This window comes from Polyodon spathula, chromosome 2, assembly GCF_017654505.1.
Source record: "Polyodon spathula isolate WHYD16114869_AA chromosome 2, ASM1765450v1, whole genome shotgun sequence".
Lineage (NCBI taxonomy): Eukaryota > Metazoa > Chordata > Actinopteri > Acipenseriformes > Polyodontidae > Polyodon > Polyodon spathula.
Genome location: NC_054535.1, coordinates 35,782,819 through 35,804,338, shown reverse-complemented (window position 1 = coordinate 35,804,338; position 21,520 = coordinate 35,782,819). Strand labels below are relative to the sequence as shown.

General features: G+C 37.9%; 1 protein-coding gene across 12 annotated transcripts in view; it reads right to left on the bottom strand.

Moving 5' to 3' along the window:
• The window catches only part of LOC121295836 (multiple PDZ domain protein), a 75,898-nt gene that overhangs the window by 39,083 nt on the left and 15,295 nt on the right, over positions 1–21,520 (bottom strand). For 9 of the 12 annotated variants that reach the window (XM_041220955.1, XM_041221002.1, XM_041220945.1 and 6 more), the window contains 16 exons: positions 21,364–21,500; positions 21,037–21,250; positions 17,428–17,565; positions 16,528–16,722; positions 15,133–15,247; positions 14,735–14,823; positions 14,081–14,276; positions 13,486–13,575; positions 12,607–12,686; positions 9,851–9,997; positions 7,800–7,973; positions 5,916–6,104; positions 5,243–5,452; positions 4,279–4,395; positions 3,868–4,014; positions 2,537–2,941 (listed from right to left, as the gene is read on the bottom strand). In XM_041220955.1, the coding sequence (XP_041076889.1) occupies positions 2,537–2,941; positions 3,868–4,014; positions 4,279–4,395; positions 5,243–5,452; positions 5,916–6,104; positions 7,800–7,973; positions 9,851–9,997; positions 12,607–12,686; positions 13,486–13,575; positions 14,081–14,276; positions 14,735–14,823; positions 15,133–15,247; positions 16,528–16,722; positions 17,428–17,565; positions 21,037–21,250; positions 21,364–21,500 (2,643 nt within the window). The remainder of the gene's footprint in view (positions 1–2,536; positions 2,942–3,867; positions 4,015–4,278; positions 4,396–5,242; positions 5,453–5,915; positions 6,105–7,799; positions 7,974–9,850; positions 9,998–12,606; positions 12,687–13,485; positions 13,576–14,080; positions 14,277–14,734; positions 14,824–15,132; positions 15,248–16,527; positions 16,723–17,427; positions 17,566–21,036; positions 21,251–21,363; positions 21,501–21,520) is intronic. The other 3 variants (XM_041220972.1, XM_041220989.1, XM_041221017.1) reach the window with 3 other exon arrangements.

Here is a 21,520-nt window from a genome sequence, read left to right as displayed (position 1 = left end):
TGCCTCGTCAAAAAATTAATGAGCAGCCACTGGTGAAGTATCTACTGAAACCCTGCAACAGGAATACATCGATACATATTTGGAAATGGGATTTACCTGGAACATGTAGCGAAGAGGATCCGCGACCACTGTGTGCATTCAATGTTATGAGCATTTATAGTGACATGCACATGAACTTGAATCAAAGGAGTAAGACAGCCTAACAGAGCTTTCATGTGACAGCATCTGACTGGCACCTGGTTACACGTTCGCCACCATATACGCTTGTGAAAGTGGATTTTCTGGGCTTGTTGCGTTGAATTTAAAGTATCAGAGTAGGATGTGGATGCGGAACTAGATGGGATGTGGAACTAAATTTAAAGCTAAAACTATCACCACTCCAACCTAACATTCATGCTGTGACATCACTGAAACAGCACCATCCATCATTAGGTAAGTTAATCAATTTCCCATATGGCACCGTTATCAATTGCCGGACTATAGTGGAAAGCAAAATGAATTGAATTTCCTTGTATAGCGGCTGTGTGTCACTATGATAGTAATACATGGCCACAAAATTTTTGGAGGTTCAGAAGGAGTCCGCACACCCAAAAATGTTATAATACTTACAAGAGGACAGCGAATTCTCGTTAATACAAATTTCAAGAGAACAGCAACAAATTTTGCATTATACCACTAATTTGTATTATCATGAGTCGCCTATAAGCCAAATGTATACTGTCAGTTTTTATTTAAGTTCAGTGGTGCAGTGCTAAATTGTGCACAATTACAAACCACCTGCACATTAATAGAATAGCTGTGTTTCCTATTCCTATATGCTCAGCTGGAGGGGTTAGTGGCACATGTGGGGAAACCAGAAATGTCATAGAAATTTGTTTTCAAGGCTTGTAAGTACACCCTGCTTTTAGGGAAAAATAGGTATTTGACTGTTTGTCTCAAAAATGCATTGAGCACAACTGGCAACGCACAAGAAAACGCAGACTGGGAAATGCCAGCAACAGCTGCCACAGTCCCCTGAAAGGGACCAGAGGCAAGATAATGCACAGTGGACAATAGTTTGACCACTGGCAAGGATAGCATTGCTTCTGTGGGTGACAGGCTCCAGGTCATCTTTTAAATCAGACAGCAGTTTAAGAATTATGTGGCTGCCAAACCTGTACCTGTGCTTCATTTGGTCTTCATTTAAATTGATGATGGTAATGCGGGTACGAAATAACCTTTCTCTTCTCATCCACAAATCACTCCTTCTTGCTGCAATCACAGCGGCCATGGTTAGGGTATAGAGTTTATCATACTGCCTTTTAAAGGTCTGCTAATTGTGAACGTTTAAAACGTGCTTTCAAAAGTTTGTAACAGATTAATGCAATTGTAAGTGTTGCAATTGCTGGTAGCTTTAGCACATCTCATTATAATATTTGAGATCCCTCATTTGCATTACTTCCACCCCATTTTTGCGAATTTATAAAGGAACGCCCATAACTAAATATTCATCTAAGGCCGCAAAGCATTCCCTAAAAATTCACTAACAGCATTGCGCTTGTTTACTACATTTCACCCTAGACTTCCGACTTATTTGCAACTGGTTTGCGACTATTGCGACTGCTGCAACACTTTAGTACATCTCCCCCTCAGTTGCTTAAAAATTAGAAAAATATATTGGTACAAAACTAGAAGTAAACACACTTTTTAGGTAAAACCAGGTTATTTCAAGCAGGAAAAGCTTTCTGTTTTTACCTTTAAAAGAAACACAGTTGAAAGCTTTGAAATGTACCCCCCAATACCTAACTCAAAATAATGGATGAAGAATCAGGCAATGTGAGGTATCAGGGAATGTTCGATGGGTGGACAAAATTCTAGGGAATTATACAATCAGACTATTAGAGGTTCAAATGAGAAATGCAGTTCAACAGTACTGTTCTTAATGCAAAAAAGCTATATGTATGTGAGCTAGATGAGACAAATTTGACAGATGAGACAAATTTGACTCATTGCTAGGACTGGAGACCTCCAATGGTGCTGGCTCAGTAGGGGCACTCCAGATGAAGACCAGATCTCAACCAATACATTGCATCGTGCTAGAGGGAACTGGCTTGTCCAATGTATCCTGTCTATTCTTGGGCATTCGGGTCCCAAGTCATTACTGGTCTGGTGTTTTGCCAAAACTCCATAACATTCCCTGGCTAAAAATAATAAAAGCCATAAAGAGGAATAGGGCGTCCTTGGAATCATAATGCATTTTACAACCTAAGGCTTCAGGGTTTGCTTTTCACTGTTCCCATTGTTACTTTTAGCTTTATACACAAAATCCTATAGTGTGGTGAATCTTCTTGTACAATAAACTAATGGTTCACAATGGGACTAGACACACATACTAAATCCTCATGTTTCCTTAGATCCTGATATAAAAATGATTCACTGACATGCTTTCCTAAGTAAGACTTTGTAGATAATTAAACGTTATTGTCCGGTAAACAAGTTGAAAGAAAGCATTCTTATCAAATGATAAATGAAAATCAGCCCAAATGTAGATCATTACCTTAACTGAACAAGCTTCTCGCTTTGATCTGTCTTCTGTGACACCACTGAACACATCTGATGCTGTATTAGCTCCACGGCTGAATAGATATTCCGCACAGAAAACGTCTGCCTTTTGCAATTCAAGTTGTTTCTCAAAAGTCTCAACAAGCTTGTTGTCTTCTTTCACACATGTGCTGGATTCTGAAGGCCCAATCTCTGGTATAACCTTCCCTGTGTCCTTTGAGCTTTTTGGAGGCTCAGCAGAGTATCTGCCAGAAACTCCATACCTCAGTGTTGGACTCGAGGACCTCCAGGGTTCAGAATGAGAGATTGCTTTTTCTTCAGGAAAAGAAGGTTCCTCTTCATCTAAGAATTCTGACACTGATGAAAAGGAAAGCTTTGCAAATGCTCCTTCGTTGAAATTCTAGTAAATAAAACAAACCATGTTGGAAAGAACTACATAAAATGTGCATTTCTCAAACACACACTTAGTAATAATACTTATTGGGCATTCACATGCGCAGTTTCATTGAGTCAACTTCCCCCTTCTCTCCAGGATAAGTTATGGAAACAAACTCTGGTCTTCCAGCCATAGCAACTGTCATCAGCTGTTAGGGGTCAAGATCATGACCATTCTGTTGATCTTGTTCTTTTCATTGTTCACTTAACACTTCTGTGGATTACACAGCCGGTGAAGCATTTCTCCTTTCCAATTTGTTTTATTTTTTCAAACATACTTGAAATATATACACTGGTATCATGAACACTAGCTCCCAAAGTACTTAGAATTTTAGCCAGTTCTGCACAACCTTTGTTAACTCTCTAACCCCTTAGTTTTTATGACTGACAGGCACACCTGAGAATGTATTCATGACACTGGGATATTAAAGAGCTGGGATTTGGGAAAGGTAGAAAAAAATATCATAGGGAGCAGAGACAGGGGACACAACCATAGGAAGATGATTTACCGATTTAGTTTTTTACACTAGTCATTCCTTTTTCAGAATGAGATGTTGAATAATCTGGTATTTACAAAATTGTTCTGATTCAACCTCTGTAATAACAAAATGTCACAATATTTGAAAACTTCTGCGCAACTTACAAATGAAGGAATCCTCAAAAACCAACAATGACTAAAACAAGGTTTTAGATCAGATCTTATATTAAACACAAGGCACACTTGTGTTTATTTTGATATAGCTAAAAAGATCACACTGGATGTAAAAAAAAGCTTCTTTAATCAACTCTTATTTTTCTTATGTGGAATAAGCTGTAAACCAGCAACTGCAACATATAAACATTATAAAAATAAATACCTTACTGTGGAAACCCAGCCAAACCGAGTATTACCTTGGGAGTAGAAGACTGAACGGACAGTCTATATTCCAGGTCGGCGCTGCAAGTGCTGCCATGCAAAGCTATCATGGACGCATGAAACGTGTCAGCATCATCCTTGCTCGCTTTCTCATCTGTCAGATCTGCCTCATTAGAGTCCACCTAAAAACAAGGCGACAACCAGCTTTTTTTAAAAAAACTACAAGTAAAGCAAGGTAGGATCGACATGAAAGAAGAAGTCTATTATGGCACAAATGAGGCAATAATAATGATCTTTATTGTTCTTATTCATTTGAATTGTATTTTGCTCACACCTTCTAAAATAATTGAATACACAGCACAGGTATAATACTGAAAATCATGAATTACAGTCCAGAATGTGCAGCTAACTTTGCAGGTTTCCGAACCCAGGAAAGAATAACTAACCAGTGCTAGCTCTGCATGGAAAAAAGCAGCATCGGCTGGCTCCTCCTCTTCAAACTGCTGAGCAGTGTAGAAGATGGAATCATCCTTTGTAGACATATAGCCCTCCTCTGGGGAAAGCTGCAGAGACAGTGACGTGAGGGTGAACCATGCAATACTAAGAGTCAGTTTTAGTATTCACATTTTTTAGTGTCTGTTAGCATCTGGACAGATGCAGTGCTTATTAGTAAGTGTGTTTAGTAACACTATAAATAGCTATAAATAAAGTATACGTTGCACCATTTATTTCAAAATACATGTTTTTTCTCCTTTCAAAACAGGTACAAACTGTAATTACAGTAATTAGTGATGACAACTTTTCAACATTTTCATTTTGAAATTACACATAAGGTTAAAAATATAATATTTAACCCTTTAAGGTACAAAGGGCACATGTGGCCCACAATCATAATGTAGCTAACTTTATTATTTCTGGAATGAGATGTACAAAACAGTGTTTAAAATGTACTGACAGGCTGGAGCTGCTCATCCAAATGGTCAGTTTCCTTGTGATACTTGGGTCACTCTCAAATGTCTTTTAAGATGAAACCTTTTGATCAATCGCACAATTCCTTGTGAACGTTTAGGAGTTAATCACAAAACTACAGATCTACTAGATTAAATGTAAATTAGTTTCTGGCCAGGCCTGACCGTGGAGGAATAGGCAGGTGTTTGTTGGACACATATATAATGGAGTTTAAAAGAAATCTATTTACCAAAATGCAAGCTAACATTTTATATTGCTTTTATATGCAGCCCAATCATTTTTGGTTCCAACACAAACGGCTGCATTTGACACTGAAGTAGAACAACCTTGCAGATGAACAGCGTTACAAAGAAAAGACAACTAAGGAAATGGATTATCATTTTACATTTTTTTTAATACTACTCCAGGTAATACTCTAGCTCACACCACATATGACCTTACAGGTAAAGGCTTGGCCACTCCAATTCTGACTTTTCCTAGTGGTGCCCCCTTCAGTGCCTGCACAGCGTCCTCTAGGGTTGCATCTTCCAAATTGGTGACGTTGACAAACATGAGTCGGTCTCCAGGGAGAAGACGTCCATCCACTTCCGCCACACCATCAGGCACAAGGGAACGGATTACAATCACGGTTTTCGATGGGTCAACAGGATCCTAATACAAGTTCAAGCAAAGCATTGTATCATTATTTAACAGCTTACTAAAATGAATTAATTTTCATATAATTGAAGACTACTAGATCAGAACACGCTAATAATGATACCTGGATACACACCACCTATCGTCAGCCCAGCGGAATACAGTATTTGGATATGTTGTATTAACTGGAGTATCTTTTGTAAGTGTTTAGGATGCCTTAATGTGTAAGGTTGATAACCCCAGCTCTTTGGTGATTCTCTTATAATAGTGTACTGCAGTAAACCACTGTACAAACAAAAAACTACAGCAAATGAATAATATAATGTAAGCGTGGGAAACCATTTTTCATCCACTTTCTTTGTCAATGCAGGAATGAAATCATTCTTAATTATCACAAATTTCAACTTTTCGCTGCCTGCTAGGATTTTTTTTGGTTGTTATTACTTCATAGCACGCAGTTTGTGGATATTGTATTGACCTGATAGTCTAAGATGCTGAAGCCAAGCCCAGTGTCGCCTTTTTCCAGTTCAATATCTTGTATTTCTGTTTCCCACATGGCCAAAGGAGATCCCAGAGTCCCCTCGGTGAGAGCCTCCACCTTAGTTTTGTCTATAGCCATGTCATCCGTCTCAGAGGACCCAATATAACCACCAAGATCTATGTGTTCCTGAAGAAAAAGAAATACAACCACAAAACCAAAAGACTTTTGCAATATGCTGTATAATAAAAGGTTCTGAGTTATACAATTGTCTTAATTCAGTGGAAGACATTTAGGGACTGATGTAAGGATACATGCATTGTGATTTCCGGCTGCAAAACACCCATATTGCGGCCAAAATCTGCTTTTTGCATGTGCAGACTGTGTCTTTCGCAGCCATAAAAAATGCGGCGTGTGTAAAGAATGGTTTTTATTTGACATTCTACACCCGCCATCAAATTAGCACTTTGCCATCATGAATCCATTCAAATGATATTGAAATGTATTCAAATATAGAACATAGCATGGAATTGGGTGAGGATCAGGAAATACTAAGCGGGCGCAAACTTTATAATGAGATGTAATGATTTTGTCTTGCATTTGGGCAATTGCTGAGTCTCCAAAAACTTTGCACCTCCTCTACAAGGTGCAAACCATTGTAGAAGCAAGTAATTTACAGCTGTATGAAACCACATGCCTTCAGAGACCTGTCATTGGCCTCAGGGTGACTGCTGTGGTTCACTTCCTGATGCGGCAACACTTGGCTCTTGTTGAGGACAGGCAGAAAAAACTTCGGAGGAGAAGGGCAAGACACAGAAGACCCAGCATATTCAAATCCAGGGTCACTTTGTTTGGGATGCCGAAGGTTGCAGTGGTAAGGCGTTATTGTCTCACTCCACTGGTCATCCCAGACCTAATAGCTCAAATTCACCTTTTCATCACCTGGTTGACTGTCCTCCTGGTAACACCGATAGCATTTACTTTCTCCAATATAGAGGACCATATGGCCTCTTTTGTAGCATAACTGATGTTGGTTGAGACTTTTCCAAATACCGAAACTGAATTTCATGCTAAACGACTTCAGCCGTAAGAACTCTCAGATCCTCCTCAGAAATCTTTTCTTTTCTTTTCCATGCACCAAGAGGTTATTACTGCCCTTCCTCTGATATGTTTCTGTTTGGTTTGATTTTCGTGCTCCACAAATTTTATATAGCTCCTACTGCTCTCTGTACTCCTAACTCACCTCACCTCTGGGCTATAAGTGTAGCCGCTAAATACCCTGATGCACAGGTGTTGTTCGTTGCGACTCTCATTATCATGATTGCAGCTCATTATTTGTGTGTTGAGTAATTTGCATTGTTCTTAAGCTTACATAGGCCACAGTGTAAATAATTGCCTGACCGTTAGGCAATCTGCATTTTGCAGACGCAATTGTTTGCACTGCGCCTGCCCTTACACAAGCCCCTTAATGTGCTGTCACCATTGGCAATTTCTGCTGAAAATCACATGGAACTGCTGGCAGGTGGTATGAATTCCCTTCTGTGTTAACTCTGAAGTGAATTTTTTTTCTTCTCTACAGAAGCTAGCATGCCACATTACAAAAAAAGGAAATGCACAAGATCCACAAACCTACCATATCTATAGTGCGTAGACTGGAACATACACTGAATAAAATTATTTTACAGCACACATGCATGTGTGTTCAGAATTGATTTATTCATCTTAAAAATTTTGTTTAAACAGGCAACTTTTACAAAAATGATTTGAAGATTTAAATTATAGATGTTATGAAGGGTGAAAAACATGCTGGTAGACTATGTGTATGCATAATAAAAAAATTTAAAAAGCATTATAATCCATGCTAACATGCACTCACTGAAATACCTTTTCAGTCAGCTGAACAGATTGCTCTGGTTGGCTAAGGTTACTGACATCGCTGTCACTCTGTGAAGAGTGAAGAGCTGGGCGACAGCACACCATGGTCACATTGACTGGCAGCTCCTGCAAAATGCTCACAACATCCTTGTGGTTTTCACCAAGCAGGGATGTGCCATTAACCTAAAGTTTTTTTTGGAAAGAATTCTGTTTTAATGCAAAGTTATTTTACATGCCACTTTTTATGTTTTTATGAATGACACAAACATGCCCTAAATTCATTAAAAAAAAAAAAAAAAAAAAACTGTTGTTAGGACATTATTATCTTTATGAAGAAAAAAAGTACTTTTTGAACAGGATGCTTAAAGTAAAATGCATGTCACTGGTTTCACTGAGATTTCTGTCAAGTTACTATCTTTTAGTTATTTTCTCTAGAATACTGAAATGTATGCAAGTTATAAAAAAGTTAACACCAGGAGTACCCCAATGACTTTTGGGATTTTAAAGGGGAAGGTGGCCTTTGAGGCCACGTGTGCTGTGCACAAGGGGGGAGAAATGTGGCGGGGTGCCCCACACCTGTGCTTATTTTTATGTGGGGTGATATTGTTTGTGCGTTTGTATTGGTGCACAGGATATAAGGTGGGCTATGTATTTAGGCACAGGGGTATCATGTGGGCTACGTATTAGGCATGGGGATTGCATAAATTAGTTCACGTGCTGGGATTCAAGTGAATGATTAATTGGTAATTGAACAGCTGTATATATAGATGCATGAACCACTCACTCTGGGTTGTGAGTTCAGAGTGGAGAACGGGAAAGAGAAGGAGGTAGAACATTAAAAAGTCAAAACAATTGCAATTTGTGCTTTATACTTTTTTTGGGGGTTGTGTGCACTGTTTTTTTTTGTCTGTTTGTTTTGGCCAATGTGCCTTTTGTTTTACAAAAGTGTTTTGTTTTGTTTGTTTTACTTTGTTTATTTATATAAACCAGCGCAACAGCGCACTCACTCACCAGTCCCATCTGTCTACTTCCTGGACTGACGTCACCACCAGAAAGCCTCTTCACATATATTTCCTTTTTTTTTTTTTTTTTTTTTAAATGCTGTATTAAAAATTCTATACTTTTTTTTTTTTTACTAGATTTGAACAGAAGCGATATTAGTTATTTACTGGACGTACACAATCCATCAGTTTGTGAAACTATTAAAACATGAAGATTGACAAATATGTTTAGAATGATAGAAGAGTTTCTAACACGTCAGATCTCTTATGACAACTGCCCCCCCCCCCCCCCCCCCCCCACCCCCCCCCCCCCCCCCCCCCCAAAAAAAAAAAGCGAAGGGTTGTACACTGTTTAAAAAAAAAGTATACAATAGAAATAATAAAAGAAAAACATATTTTGTCTTTGCAGAATTTGATGGAGCCTACTGTAAATATTGCATGCATTTTGGTAGAAAAACAATTAAAAAAATGCAGAGAAACTTGACGGGTTATACACGTCTTTTAAAAAGCTGGGGTTCAGCAGTTACAAAACTGAAAGAACGTCAAGAAAAATCTGAATTCCACAAAGCAGCAGTTTTACATTTGTTGAGGTGAGGTCGGCTCACAGGAAACCTTTTGTGTATGTTGTACAGTATATTCCTTGGACAAGATTTTTTTTCAAAAATTGCACACCCCTGGTACAGCATTAAAATTACTGTGTTCTCTGAAAATGTGCCTTTGTCTGCACCGACATCAGTAGGTCCTTTGTGTTGAATTTTCTGCTCCGCCTGTTAGGCTGGGATTGTACAGATATGGATTGTACAGATATGGGAAGTCTCTGGATCTCTCTTGTGCACTATTTAGATATGGTCCGTGTCACCTGGTTAGTGATAGGGTGTGTTATTGAAATGGAACTGATAAACTAAAGCAGGATGATTTTTTGAAGCAGAAGGTTACTTTAGTTCCATCTCAAAATTGATATATTACATTTTAAAGTATTTATTATCCAACTATATACAGTGTACTCTGTATATGACAATATGGTCCATAGAGACCAGCTATTTCCAGTTTTATTATTACCTCCAACAGCTCATCTCCACTGTACAGTTTGCCACTGCGTCCCACCGGCCCTTCTGGTAGAATGGATCGAATATAATGATGCCCAGTAGAAGCCTCCAAGCTGATGCCAAGACCACTACTTTCACTAAATTTCTCAACCTGGGCCACCTGTGGATATGATCATTACAAGAGTATAGTTTATTTACAATTTGAATGCTTTGATAAGCATTATAAAAAACTGCCAGTACTGGTCCAATGACAATGGTCAGGTTTATACCAGTCCAAACATAAGTATATGCTGTATCATTAGAGTATACTTAAGTTAAGCTCAGTAGAGTATGAGGATTAAACATTTATGTATTTATTATATTGCATTATAATAACAAAGGAGATATTTCATTACTTCATAATATGTGTTTACTATGCAAAACTTGACACATGTCATTTCTGTGTTACATGTAAGCATTACCAAAAATATTTACAACCATAAGACAGCTGCTTAATAAACTATACTGAGTTTGGGGGTATTCCCAACGGCTTTCTTGAAATGGTCTTAATACAGTGGCTCTCAAAAGTTTTTCTCAAAACTCTCAGGCGTTTTTGCCACTGGTCAACACAAAAAAGGTCCATAATGTGAAAAATAAAATCTATAAATTGTTCTAAATCAATTACAAATATAAAACAGAAAATAACTGATCGCATAAGTATTCGCCCTCTTTGCTATAACACACCTAAATAAGCTCTGGTGCAACCACTTGTCTTTAGTTGAATTGAGTCCACCTGTGTGCAATTAAGGTGTTTCACACGATTTCAGGTTAAATACACCTGTCTCTGGGAGGTCCCACAGTTGGTTAGTACATTTCCTAACAAAAACTACATCATGAAGACGAAGGAACATTCAAAGCAAATCTGGAATAAGGTTCTTCAAAAGCACCAATCAGGGGTAGGATATAAGAACATTTGCAAGGAGCACAGTAAAGTTCACTATTAAGAAATGATGAGAATATGGCACAACTATGAATCTGGCCGACCTCAAAAACTGAGTATCCGGGCGAGAAGGGCACCAGTCTGAGAGGCCACCAAGAGGCCTATGGCAACTCTAAAGGAGTTACAGTCTTCTACAGCTGAGCTGAGTGATACTGTGTATACGGCAACAATAGCCTGGGTGCTTCAGAAAACTGGCCTTTATGGGAGAGTGGCAAAAAGAAAGCCATTGTTGAAAAAAACGCACATCAAATCTCGGCTAGAGTTTGCCAGAAGGCATGTGGGAGACTCTGAGACCAAGTGGAAGAAGATTCTATGGTCTGATGAGTCCAAAATACAGCTTGTTGACCTCATCGCTAAGCGCTATGCTTGGTGCAAGCCTAACACTGCACATCATCCTGAGAACACCATCCCTACCGTGAAGCATGGTGGTGACAGCATCATGTTATGGAGATGCTTCTCTGCATCAGGGCCTGGAAAGCTTGTGAAGATAGATGACAACATGGATGCAGCAAAGTACAGAGAAATCCTGGAGGAAAACCTGCTGAAGTCCGCAAGAGACCTGGGACATGGGAGAAGATTCATCTTCCAGCAGGACAATGACCCCAAACATACAGCCAAAGCCACACTGGAGTCAAAGCCCGGACCTCAATCTAATTGAGAATATGTGGAAAGAATTGCAAATTGCTGTTCACCAAAGGTCCTCATCCAACTTGACGGAGCTTGAGCAATTTTGCAAACAAGAACGGGCAAAAATTGCAGTGCCCAGATGTGCAAAGCTGGCAGAGACTTATCCAAATAGACTTATGGTTGTAATTGCTGCCAAAGGTGCCTCTACCAAATATTGACTCAAGGGGGTGAATACTTATGCAATCAATTATTTTCTGTTTTATATTTGTAATTAACTTAGAACAATTTGTAGATTTTATTTTTCACTTTGACATTATGGACTTTTTTGTGTTGATCAGTGGCAAAAATTGCTAATTAAATCCATTTTGATTCCATGTTGTAAGACAATAAAATGTGGAAAAATCCAAGGGGGGGTGAATACTTTTGTGAGCCACTGTAACTGCTAAGCACTGCATAGCAATTAGATGGAAGCACCCACAGTAGTTAATTGGATACAGGAGGTTAATATATCCAAAAATTACATACACTACTTGCGTTTTTTTCGGTGAAAGTTGGGTACCATTGAAATAATTTTTGGGGCGGGTGGATCAGTAAATTTAAGCACAAAGGGCAGCTCTACCCTGGCAGTGACCCGAGGTGCTTGGTGAGCATGTGGGTTTTTTTTTTTGAGTAGAATAGACAGCTTTAAAACACAAATGTAATTAAAATGTATAGATTTAATTACTATACTATTTCTACAATTTCTGTTATGCAATGTGACAAATTTGTGTGCTTTGTTTTATTAGTAATATGGGAAAAAAAATTACATCAGAATAATTCCAATGAGAGTACAGTAAATAAACACGGTAATCAGTGTCTGATTAGTTTTAATTTCTAGAGTTAATCAATTCCATGGAATGACTCAGGCTGGGATTGTGTTTTAATTATGGTGCTACTAATCTTCTAAGGCTATAAAGAAGTTTAAAATAACAAAACAAACTAAAACTGTCATAGAGGTAACTGATGTTTTTTCTGCAATATCTGGCAGTTTCAGCATAGGATATATATATATATATATATATATTTTTAATCCTCTTTTTTAATACACACAGAACATGTATAGGCAATATACGATACACAAATTCGGATATAGAACAGAACTACACACAAAGGCTTTACCATACCACTATTTCGTTGTTGGGACCTAGAACGGACTGCCATTTTCCCTTTAGTTCTTCCTCTTCTTGAAAACTCAGCTGTGATCCTAAAAAGAGTTTAGAAAATAGATATTTGTGATTTAATCAACATTTAAAATGTGGATTATTATAACAACATTGTAAACTCCTTTGGATGATCACAGGTTTAAACCCAGCCAGTCGGAAACCTGAATATAATCACTTTGCCTTAAATGGAGTGATGAGGTGCAGTTCTTGAAATATTAATGTATGCAGTGTACATTATGTTACTGACCCTCGATTGAATAAGTTTTTCTTGGTGTGGAACTTCTGATGACTAATGGCAACTTCTCACATTGTTTCTGAGTAAATGCTTATGTAATCTTAAGTAATCTCCACTGTGTGTAAAAAGCCAGTCATCTAAAATACTTGGTCCACACCACAACATGTATATGTATTAGTTTAACAGTGCTTTTTTTTTGTTTTTTTTCCTTCAACCAATTGATTAATTTAATAACAACTTTCCTGACCATGGAATCAGTGTAAGGAGTTTGGAGGGTCAGCATTGAGTGCAGTGCTAGCTATCTGCCATCACCTACGAAAACACATTTGAATAGTCTAGTTTTTGAGAATAGAATGCAGGCTCATTGCACATGCCGCAGCCTGGCAATACTTATTCCAAACAGGATGAATCCCAATTGTAGTTGGTTAAAGTACGGCACAAATATACAGCACGGTGCTCCCTTTTTATGTCACAATTTGATCATTTAGGAAATGCATGATTTGGCCATACTGACAGTAAATCGTCTACGTAGTCATGTGCTATACTTTATTGTACAAGGGCCCTAACCCACTGCTCTTAATAGCTCAGGTTTCTTCTCTCCTGACCTGCTTGAGAAGGCAGTTGTTCTTCTGTAGGAGCCACACTGGTTGTACCACATATTGGTGGCACAAGTTCATCCAATGTCTGTGGATCCTCTGCAAATTAATGTTGCAGACATTTATTTACATACCTGTATACACATAAGTCTATGTTCTCACAGCTGTTTGCTCCAAAATCGTACACATTTTTTTTTTCTCATAATACAGCTATATATAATACAGTTATCAGGACATTAATAAACGACTCACACATTTCATTTATCCTTTTAAGGTTAACCTATTGTAAAACACTTTGAGAATCTTGCCAATATTGATAGAGTTAAACATACAATGTACTACTAGGGTTTTGTACATTGCTAGATTTGCTTTAAATATTTTTCCAGGGTGCAAATGCCGTCCTGGGTAAGGGCGTCTGCTAAGAAATAAATAATAATAATAAAAATAAATAATAAATTAAACACCACAACTCTCATCCACTTCATGAAAGCTCCAGTATGTACATCTTATTTTGACATAACTGTAATCTACTGCAAGGAAAATAACCAACTGAATAAGAATTGTATTACACACAAGATTCAATTTACATATGCAAGAAAAATACCTCTTGCTACATCACAATCCATTGTGTCCACAGTTAACTCTTTCTCCTGCTTTTCCTCTGATTTGTGTTCTGTAGGGAGCTGCTCCAAAGGTCTGAATCCCCTCCTCATGAGTGTAAGGTGCACTGTCTGTCTTGTGTGCCGTAGCACTTCCACAGCTTGCTGGTTAGTGAACCCCTGTATGTTTATCCCATCAACCTTCAATACAATAAATAACCTCATTAATGACAACTTGTTGACATGCTTTCAAGTTCTAGTTCATGCTACTGCAACAAAGGACAAACAGTTAGGAATAGCTTAATTGCTGTATCTTACCTTTTGATTTAATTCTCAAAGCATTAGAACATTTCTTTTTTTTTCCAGAAAGGAATTGATACTAACCAGAAATAAATAACAAATTTAGGTCTCAAATTGCTTTTTTTTTTCTTTCAGGAAAATGGTGCTTATCACAATTTGTAGCGATGAGACAAATATTAGAATATTCAAATGTGCTTGAAATGAATACTGCTTGAAATGTATTCTGTAGAAAAAAAATACCATGTTCCTTTTTGCATTCATAACACGTTTATAAATTACTGTATCAAAAATAGATTACATATAACATGAATAAAATTTAAAAAAACAAACAAACCAACAGATTTTAAATATACACTTACAGCTATAATCTGGTCCCCAACATGGATCCGTCCATCCTGCTCAACTGCACTGTCTTTTGTAATGCTCTTAACAAAAATACCTGAAGGCTCTATAAACAATTAAACAATACAACTAAATAAATAAAATACCAATAAAGAACATAGTACCTTTTCTATAATAGAGATAAGGTAAGGAAATACAAATAAAAAGTGCCATTTCCTTCTAATGTTTTACATTACAAACCAAGCAATGAGGTGTTGCAAGCATTCAGTGCTCTACTTTCATACCACACACAGCCTTTTCATCAACATAATATGTGGAATCACAGGAAACAAAGTCTAACTATATGTAATAAAGAGTAGGAGCTATTAAAGAGTGTTGTGTTTTTGTAATGTGGATGACAAGCATGCAAGCTTACCTGAGTTTTGGTCTCCAACATAACCAGCAATGGTTATTCCCAGACCCTGTGCATTTTTTGTTAGTTCCACATCGAATGCATCTACATCATCCTCTTCACTGTCTATAGGTTCTGCCTACAATAGCCAAAAATCACAGTTTCTCATAAGTATGCTTAAAAGCTTCTTTACCAAACAAAACTAAATCCAGAATGGAGAGACGAGTTCCCTGGTGGGACCTGGTATTTCCACATCAATACATGAATAGAATTCCACACTAGGGTATCAGAGTGATCTAATCCACAAGTCTAAATGAGCTCTGCTAAAAACACCCCATCTTGCAATCTGCCTAAACTGCTTAACACTTTCAATGAATGTCCGAAAAAATATTTTAAAAACTAAATATCTGCAAAAAATAACCAACAAAACAATAGAAACAAAAGTAACCCCTGTACCACAGCAAAATGTGTTACAAATTTTTTTATTTTATTTTCAATATTAACCTGGTACTCATTTCAGATTGTCAGTAAAAATACAGTATTGTAGGTCTTTCAACCACATCTGTGAGAGGTTATCGATCAGTTTTCATCTGTTTTATTTCATTCAATTATTGTGTTTCAATATGACAGATAGGTTAGCTAAAGCTACCCCCACTTGATATGCCCTATAAACTGAAAATACATTACTGGTAGCCACACAAAAATATTTAGAATGATCTTGGAAATTGCTTTTATGTAATCATTATATATATATTGATTGTCTATCTACCATATACTGTATGTGTAATGTAATTGTAATTTACATTTATTTTGTTTAGTTTGTTTGTGTGTATGTGTTTTTGTATAATTTTTTATTTCTTCTGACCAAGGGTTGTTAATTCCAGAGACTGCATTGTTTTAGTTTGTATAACTTTTCACAGATCATGCATTTAGAGAACCTTTCCTTTTTTGTGTCAGGTTTGAAACATATGCAAATTCCAAAAGATCCCACACAGCAAATGATTACGTGCATATTCAAATGTAAAACACTTTGACATAAACTTCTTGTAGTAATTATGAAGTATGAGTGACTCTCTCTCTTGCTCCCTCCGCCCTTGCAAAAGCTGCACTTGTAAATGAGACCACACCCCAAAAGTTATAATGACCAGTGGCAGTAACACAATGGAAAAAGAACCAAAGCATGTCAACAAAATTGAATTAGATGGCAAAGGCAATTTGCTCCTGTTTGCTTAAATTTTTTTCATCAAATTTCACCCAACGATAGAGATTTGCCCCGTCATTAAACAGGCCCATAGTTGTCACTTAAATGATTTTCTATTTGATATTCATGTAACTGATTCAGCTGCAATCATTAAACAAAAGATTAGATTCCCCACTGTGGCATTCTAATATAATACATTTGACTTTCAGATAGCTTACCAGGTGTTCTGCTACAGGGGGTAGAGAAGGTGGTGGTGGGGCTGATATGGAGTCCTCCACAGCTCCCCTCGCAATGACCAGCTTCACTCTGTTCCCACACTGTCTGAGGACCTGCGCGACCTGCTCACTGCCCATCCCCTGGAGATCAGTGCTGGCAATCTTTAGAATGTGGTCTCCACTGTGTAGCCGGCCATCCTGTTTCAGAAACAATCATTTACATTACATGACCAGGAAGCTGACAAGTGACACAGACAGGTACTATGGGTGAAAGCACTGGTATGCGTATTTATTTACACAGAAAAATAAATCAAAAGGCTGTACAAAAACAATCTTGAACCCATAAAAACAAATAATACTTAGGTCAGGCTGGACAGTCGCCTTCCCTGATCCTATAATACTATCGAGCTCGTTCTTCCAGCATGAGAATCACTTATTTTACTTTTTTTTCCATTGTTTTAGTTTCTCTTTCTCCCATCTCTCTCGCTCTCTCCCCTTCAACACCCACCCAAATACACATGTTTATATACACACGGCCATCCCCGAATTAACAACAAATCAATCAATTAGGAGGCAGGCTTTAAATAAACATAAAACAATACATTTAAATCATACAATAATAACAGCACCCATTCCCAAACAATACATTTCCTTTTAAATCATCCAACTACAACAATAATAACAATAAACCATTACTTTTAAATCATAATACAGTTATCAGCAGGGCTTTGTCCTGCCCCCCTATTTACACAGAGGGCTCTGCCCTGCCACATACTGTAAAACCATTTATTTAATCGATTTCATTACTTCATTTATTTAAATACAATTCCATAAAGCATATCAGCTATGCTACTTGTTTCCAATCACATGCTCATGGTTTTATCTTCTATAATATAACCTTACCTGATCAGCTACTCCTCCCGGCAATATTGTTTTCACAATGACACCTGTTGTTTTTCCTCCCACAATTCCAAATCCCAAACCAGTGCCATCATTCACCAACTCTATTGTCTCCACATGTTGCCAATGAATCTGCAGAGGCTGATTACAGAGTGAGGCAAATGGTTAGCAGACTTCTTGTACAACAGTCAATATATTTAATGATTTTAAAGTTGGACAGCAGTGAATATTAGAATATGCAGTTTTAAGTAATCCTTGCTGAAAGAATGGACATTTCATTTTTCGATGTATGTATTTGTATATTTAAAACATGTATGTATTATAATTATTGTTATTGTTATAATACAGAGGTGACCAATCCGCATGCAGCTCTTGGGCAGTTCAAGTGTGGCTCCCGGTGAAATGCTGGGTGATGCACACTTGCGGCTCAAATAAACTGAATAATAAACAAAAATGAAAAGGGAGAAAGTAAAAATAACCAAGAGTTTAATGTATGTGTTCTCTGTATTCATTCGTGTTAATTGTTCTTTCTTCTTTCCCCTTGTCTCTCTCCTGTTTCTTTGAGCCTGCATGTTCACTCAAGGATATTTCGTCACTTATTGATTTTTGACACTGGTCGCTGGCACACATGTATTTCGATCACTGAGTGAAAGCCGGATGTGCAGTTGAAAGTAAAATTCATAATTTTGAATTAAGTGCCTGTGTTTCATGGAGAAAATGGCAGTGAGCAAACCATCCATGAGTAATAAACGAAAGTATAAGGCTTTAAACCAGACTGGGAGAAAGAGTTTGCTTTAGGGCTGGGACAATGCATCGATGCGTCGAATCGCTGGGATAACCATCGATGGTAAATAATGCCGTCAGATGTTTGGATGTTTTTTTTTTTTTTTTTTTTTTTTTTACAAAAGAACAAAATGGAAAGGTAAAATGCGCTGTTTTGGAGTTTTAATGAGCCTCTGTGGCAATACAAAGTAATGTGTTAAGTATCCCTGCAACATCGGTCCAGAGTAAGCGTGTGTTCAGCAAAGCAGGGATGCTTGTGAACAAACTCCCTTCTTCTTTCAAACCAGACAATGTGAATGCCATAATATTTCTGAATAAAAACAGAAAATAATCTCTGTCGAGAGCACAGACTTTGTTACGTTGTAAATAGTTATTCTTGTGTTCCCTGTTGGGAGTTTTTTTTTTTCTTCTCTAATCCAGTTGCTGTCAAGACATCTTAAGGTGAGACAGTAATATTTGTAATGCTTTATTAACTTTTTGTGGGGAACCTAGCCGACAGTGTGACTAGACATAAATAATTGGAAATGTGTAGTTTTAAGGTTAACTGGAGAAAGGTTTACTTTTCGTGATTAGATTTGATTAAAATACACCACCCACTTAATATATTGCGGGTGTCGGGGTCCAAAATAAATCAGCTAATTTTTCGTATAAAAAGCAGCACACTGTTTTAATTCGTACAGTGGAGGGTAATTGCTTCTCATCAACTTCAGTCTCCAATTAATTTCTCCTCCAAGTCTTCCTCTCCTTTCTCAAATGCACAAACCTGCTACATTGAAATTAATCAATTCCCAGCAACAACATAGGAGGCTTGTTGCTAGGCAACTGACATCATTGCCTTGTGGCTTTTGCTAGTGCCACACGTGAGCACCTTGTTGGCTAAAATAAAAACGGCTTCAGCAAGTAGATATTTAATTTGCTTTGTGTTATTGTGAAATACGTGTGTATATGATAACAGTACGATGGTAATGCTTTGTTTTTAATTGCTTTGTGTATTTTTGTTTGTGATATACAGTACAAAATAAAACAAACAGTAAATGTAAGTGCCTATGTATATTGCAGCTAAGGCATATGCAATTAAACACAAAAAATTGGGAACCAACTCCAGGATTGATCCGAATCCGCAGTATAGCAAGGGGCGATATAACAAGGGGTGGGTGTATATGTACTTATTATACAAATTACAACACATTTTCATCTGAATATCCTCCTGGATCACAATTAAGGCAGATGCTGCTTTCGGCGTTCACTAAATGAGCTGATTTAATGACTCAAACAAGTTTTGTGTGGCAAGCACAGAATATCACTGGTGGCAAACATCCTTATTCTAAGGTGACCATGTGGCTCCATGTTCAGCGGGACAGTTTGGGACAGTTCAGGCTTTTCATCTCGCAATCCAAATCTCTACTTACTTTACTATAAAATACCTGTCGTGCCACCAGTTAAAAGAGAGCTAAGCTTGTGCTTTCGCAGAGATGTACCAGTTTTGTGGCTGTCATTCACAAAAGCATAATGTCAGGTTTTACAAGCAACAAATCCAGTCACATGTTTATTATTTTCCTTCGCTATGATTCCAAAAGAATTCCACACTTTTGATTTACCTCTAAAACTATTATACACTGCTTTTGTTTCACCTCATCCACAGACATTTTTAATATCACCAAGCAGATGTGATAAGGATGATTCCTTCCTAATCGCCTCCTGCTTCAGTGCCGGAGATACTGGTACATTTATCATCTAATAAGTTATTTGAGAAAGGATTACAGACGAGTACTCTGAAAGGACAGAAAACAATTTTGGTGATTCAAACTCAGACCCCAAAATGTAATTTTTTTGACCCGCAACCGAACCGCAAACCGCAAAAACGTTCACATTCTGACCCGAACCCAACCCGATGCAGGACTCTCGCTTGAGGTAAAGTGAACTGCATGCATTGCATTGGGATTGTATTTCAACTTGTGATCACACACACACACACACACACACACACACACACACACACACACACACAGCTGCTTCTAACATAGGATCCACGTTGAATTCCTTGCGAGACTCAGTCTGACTTGCTGCCACTCTGTTTTTTGCCGGTGGTTAGTCATATTGACCGAGCTAACTGGTGGAAGTTTACATTATCCACCACTTTCGTCTTTAGAAAATGGACACAGATTCTTAGATTATTAGTATTCCACAAAAAGAAACTGTCGGAATAACTAATGAACCAAACTAGCGGATAGACTGTGTTTTCCGCAGTTTTAGAAAATATTGAATAGGTGGGAAAAACCGGGTTACAGAAAAATACGGTTGAAATAATGCAATCCTCGAAAACTTGGTGGCGTTTCTGGAAAGGAAAATCCACCCCTAACCAACAAGTCGTCACCAAGCGCCATAGAAACGCCATGTGACTTTCATTCATGTTGCTTCGTTTGTTATGGCTTCTCAGTCAGTCGCAGTGAGGCCAAAGCAGGGGATAATCATCTTAGAGCCTTGAGGAAGGGCTACCCCTTTTTTTTCTTACCTGAGTGCTGAGGGGTTCGTACTTAGTTCTGCAGGGTGTCTGGTCAACTCTAGACACGAGTTTATGAAAAACATCTTTTTTTATTCAGTGACAGCTGCAGCATCACGCATTGCATCTTGTTAATACTGTACCATCTAACCTTCACTATCTATGAAACACACAATGCGGAAATCTGTGCCTAAAACATAATAATAATAATAATAATAATAATAATAATAATAAATTGATTTACCCTACCACAACATGCCTACCCGCTACAGGTCAAACTGATCGTTACTCCGAAATTGTGTTTAAACAGATCATTGTTGAGTGCTTACTGTGCTGGAGTGAGTAGAGACTGTGCTTGCTGCAGACGGTGTTTGGGAGACCATAGGACCGACGAGCTGAGGGATGGGGCCTCTCGCTATAACTAGCTGGACCTTCTCTGAGGCTTTCTGGAGGATGCTGATAGCTTGCTGATGTGTGATGGTCTTATCAAGCGCTTGTCTATTGATGGCTAAGATTTGATCTGCCTCTTGCAGCTTTCCGTCTCTGTAAAAATAATGCCACAGACAAAAGTAAATCAGCTAAAATAATCACTCTGTTTTAACTTACAAAAAACTCAAAACCCAGTGTCTCTACATTTCTAGTTTTTAACTTTTTACCCATGTGCCACACTGCCCTCCTGAATTTCCTGCACAAAGATCCCCAGTTCTCCTCTGTTTTCACTCTTCAGACCAACCACACTGAACCCCAGCCCACTGCACGGCTTTACCAGCTCAATGTACTCCACATGCCGGCCCTGTAGAGAGAACAAGATGA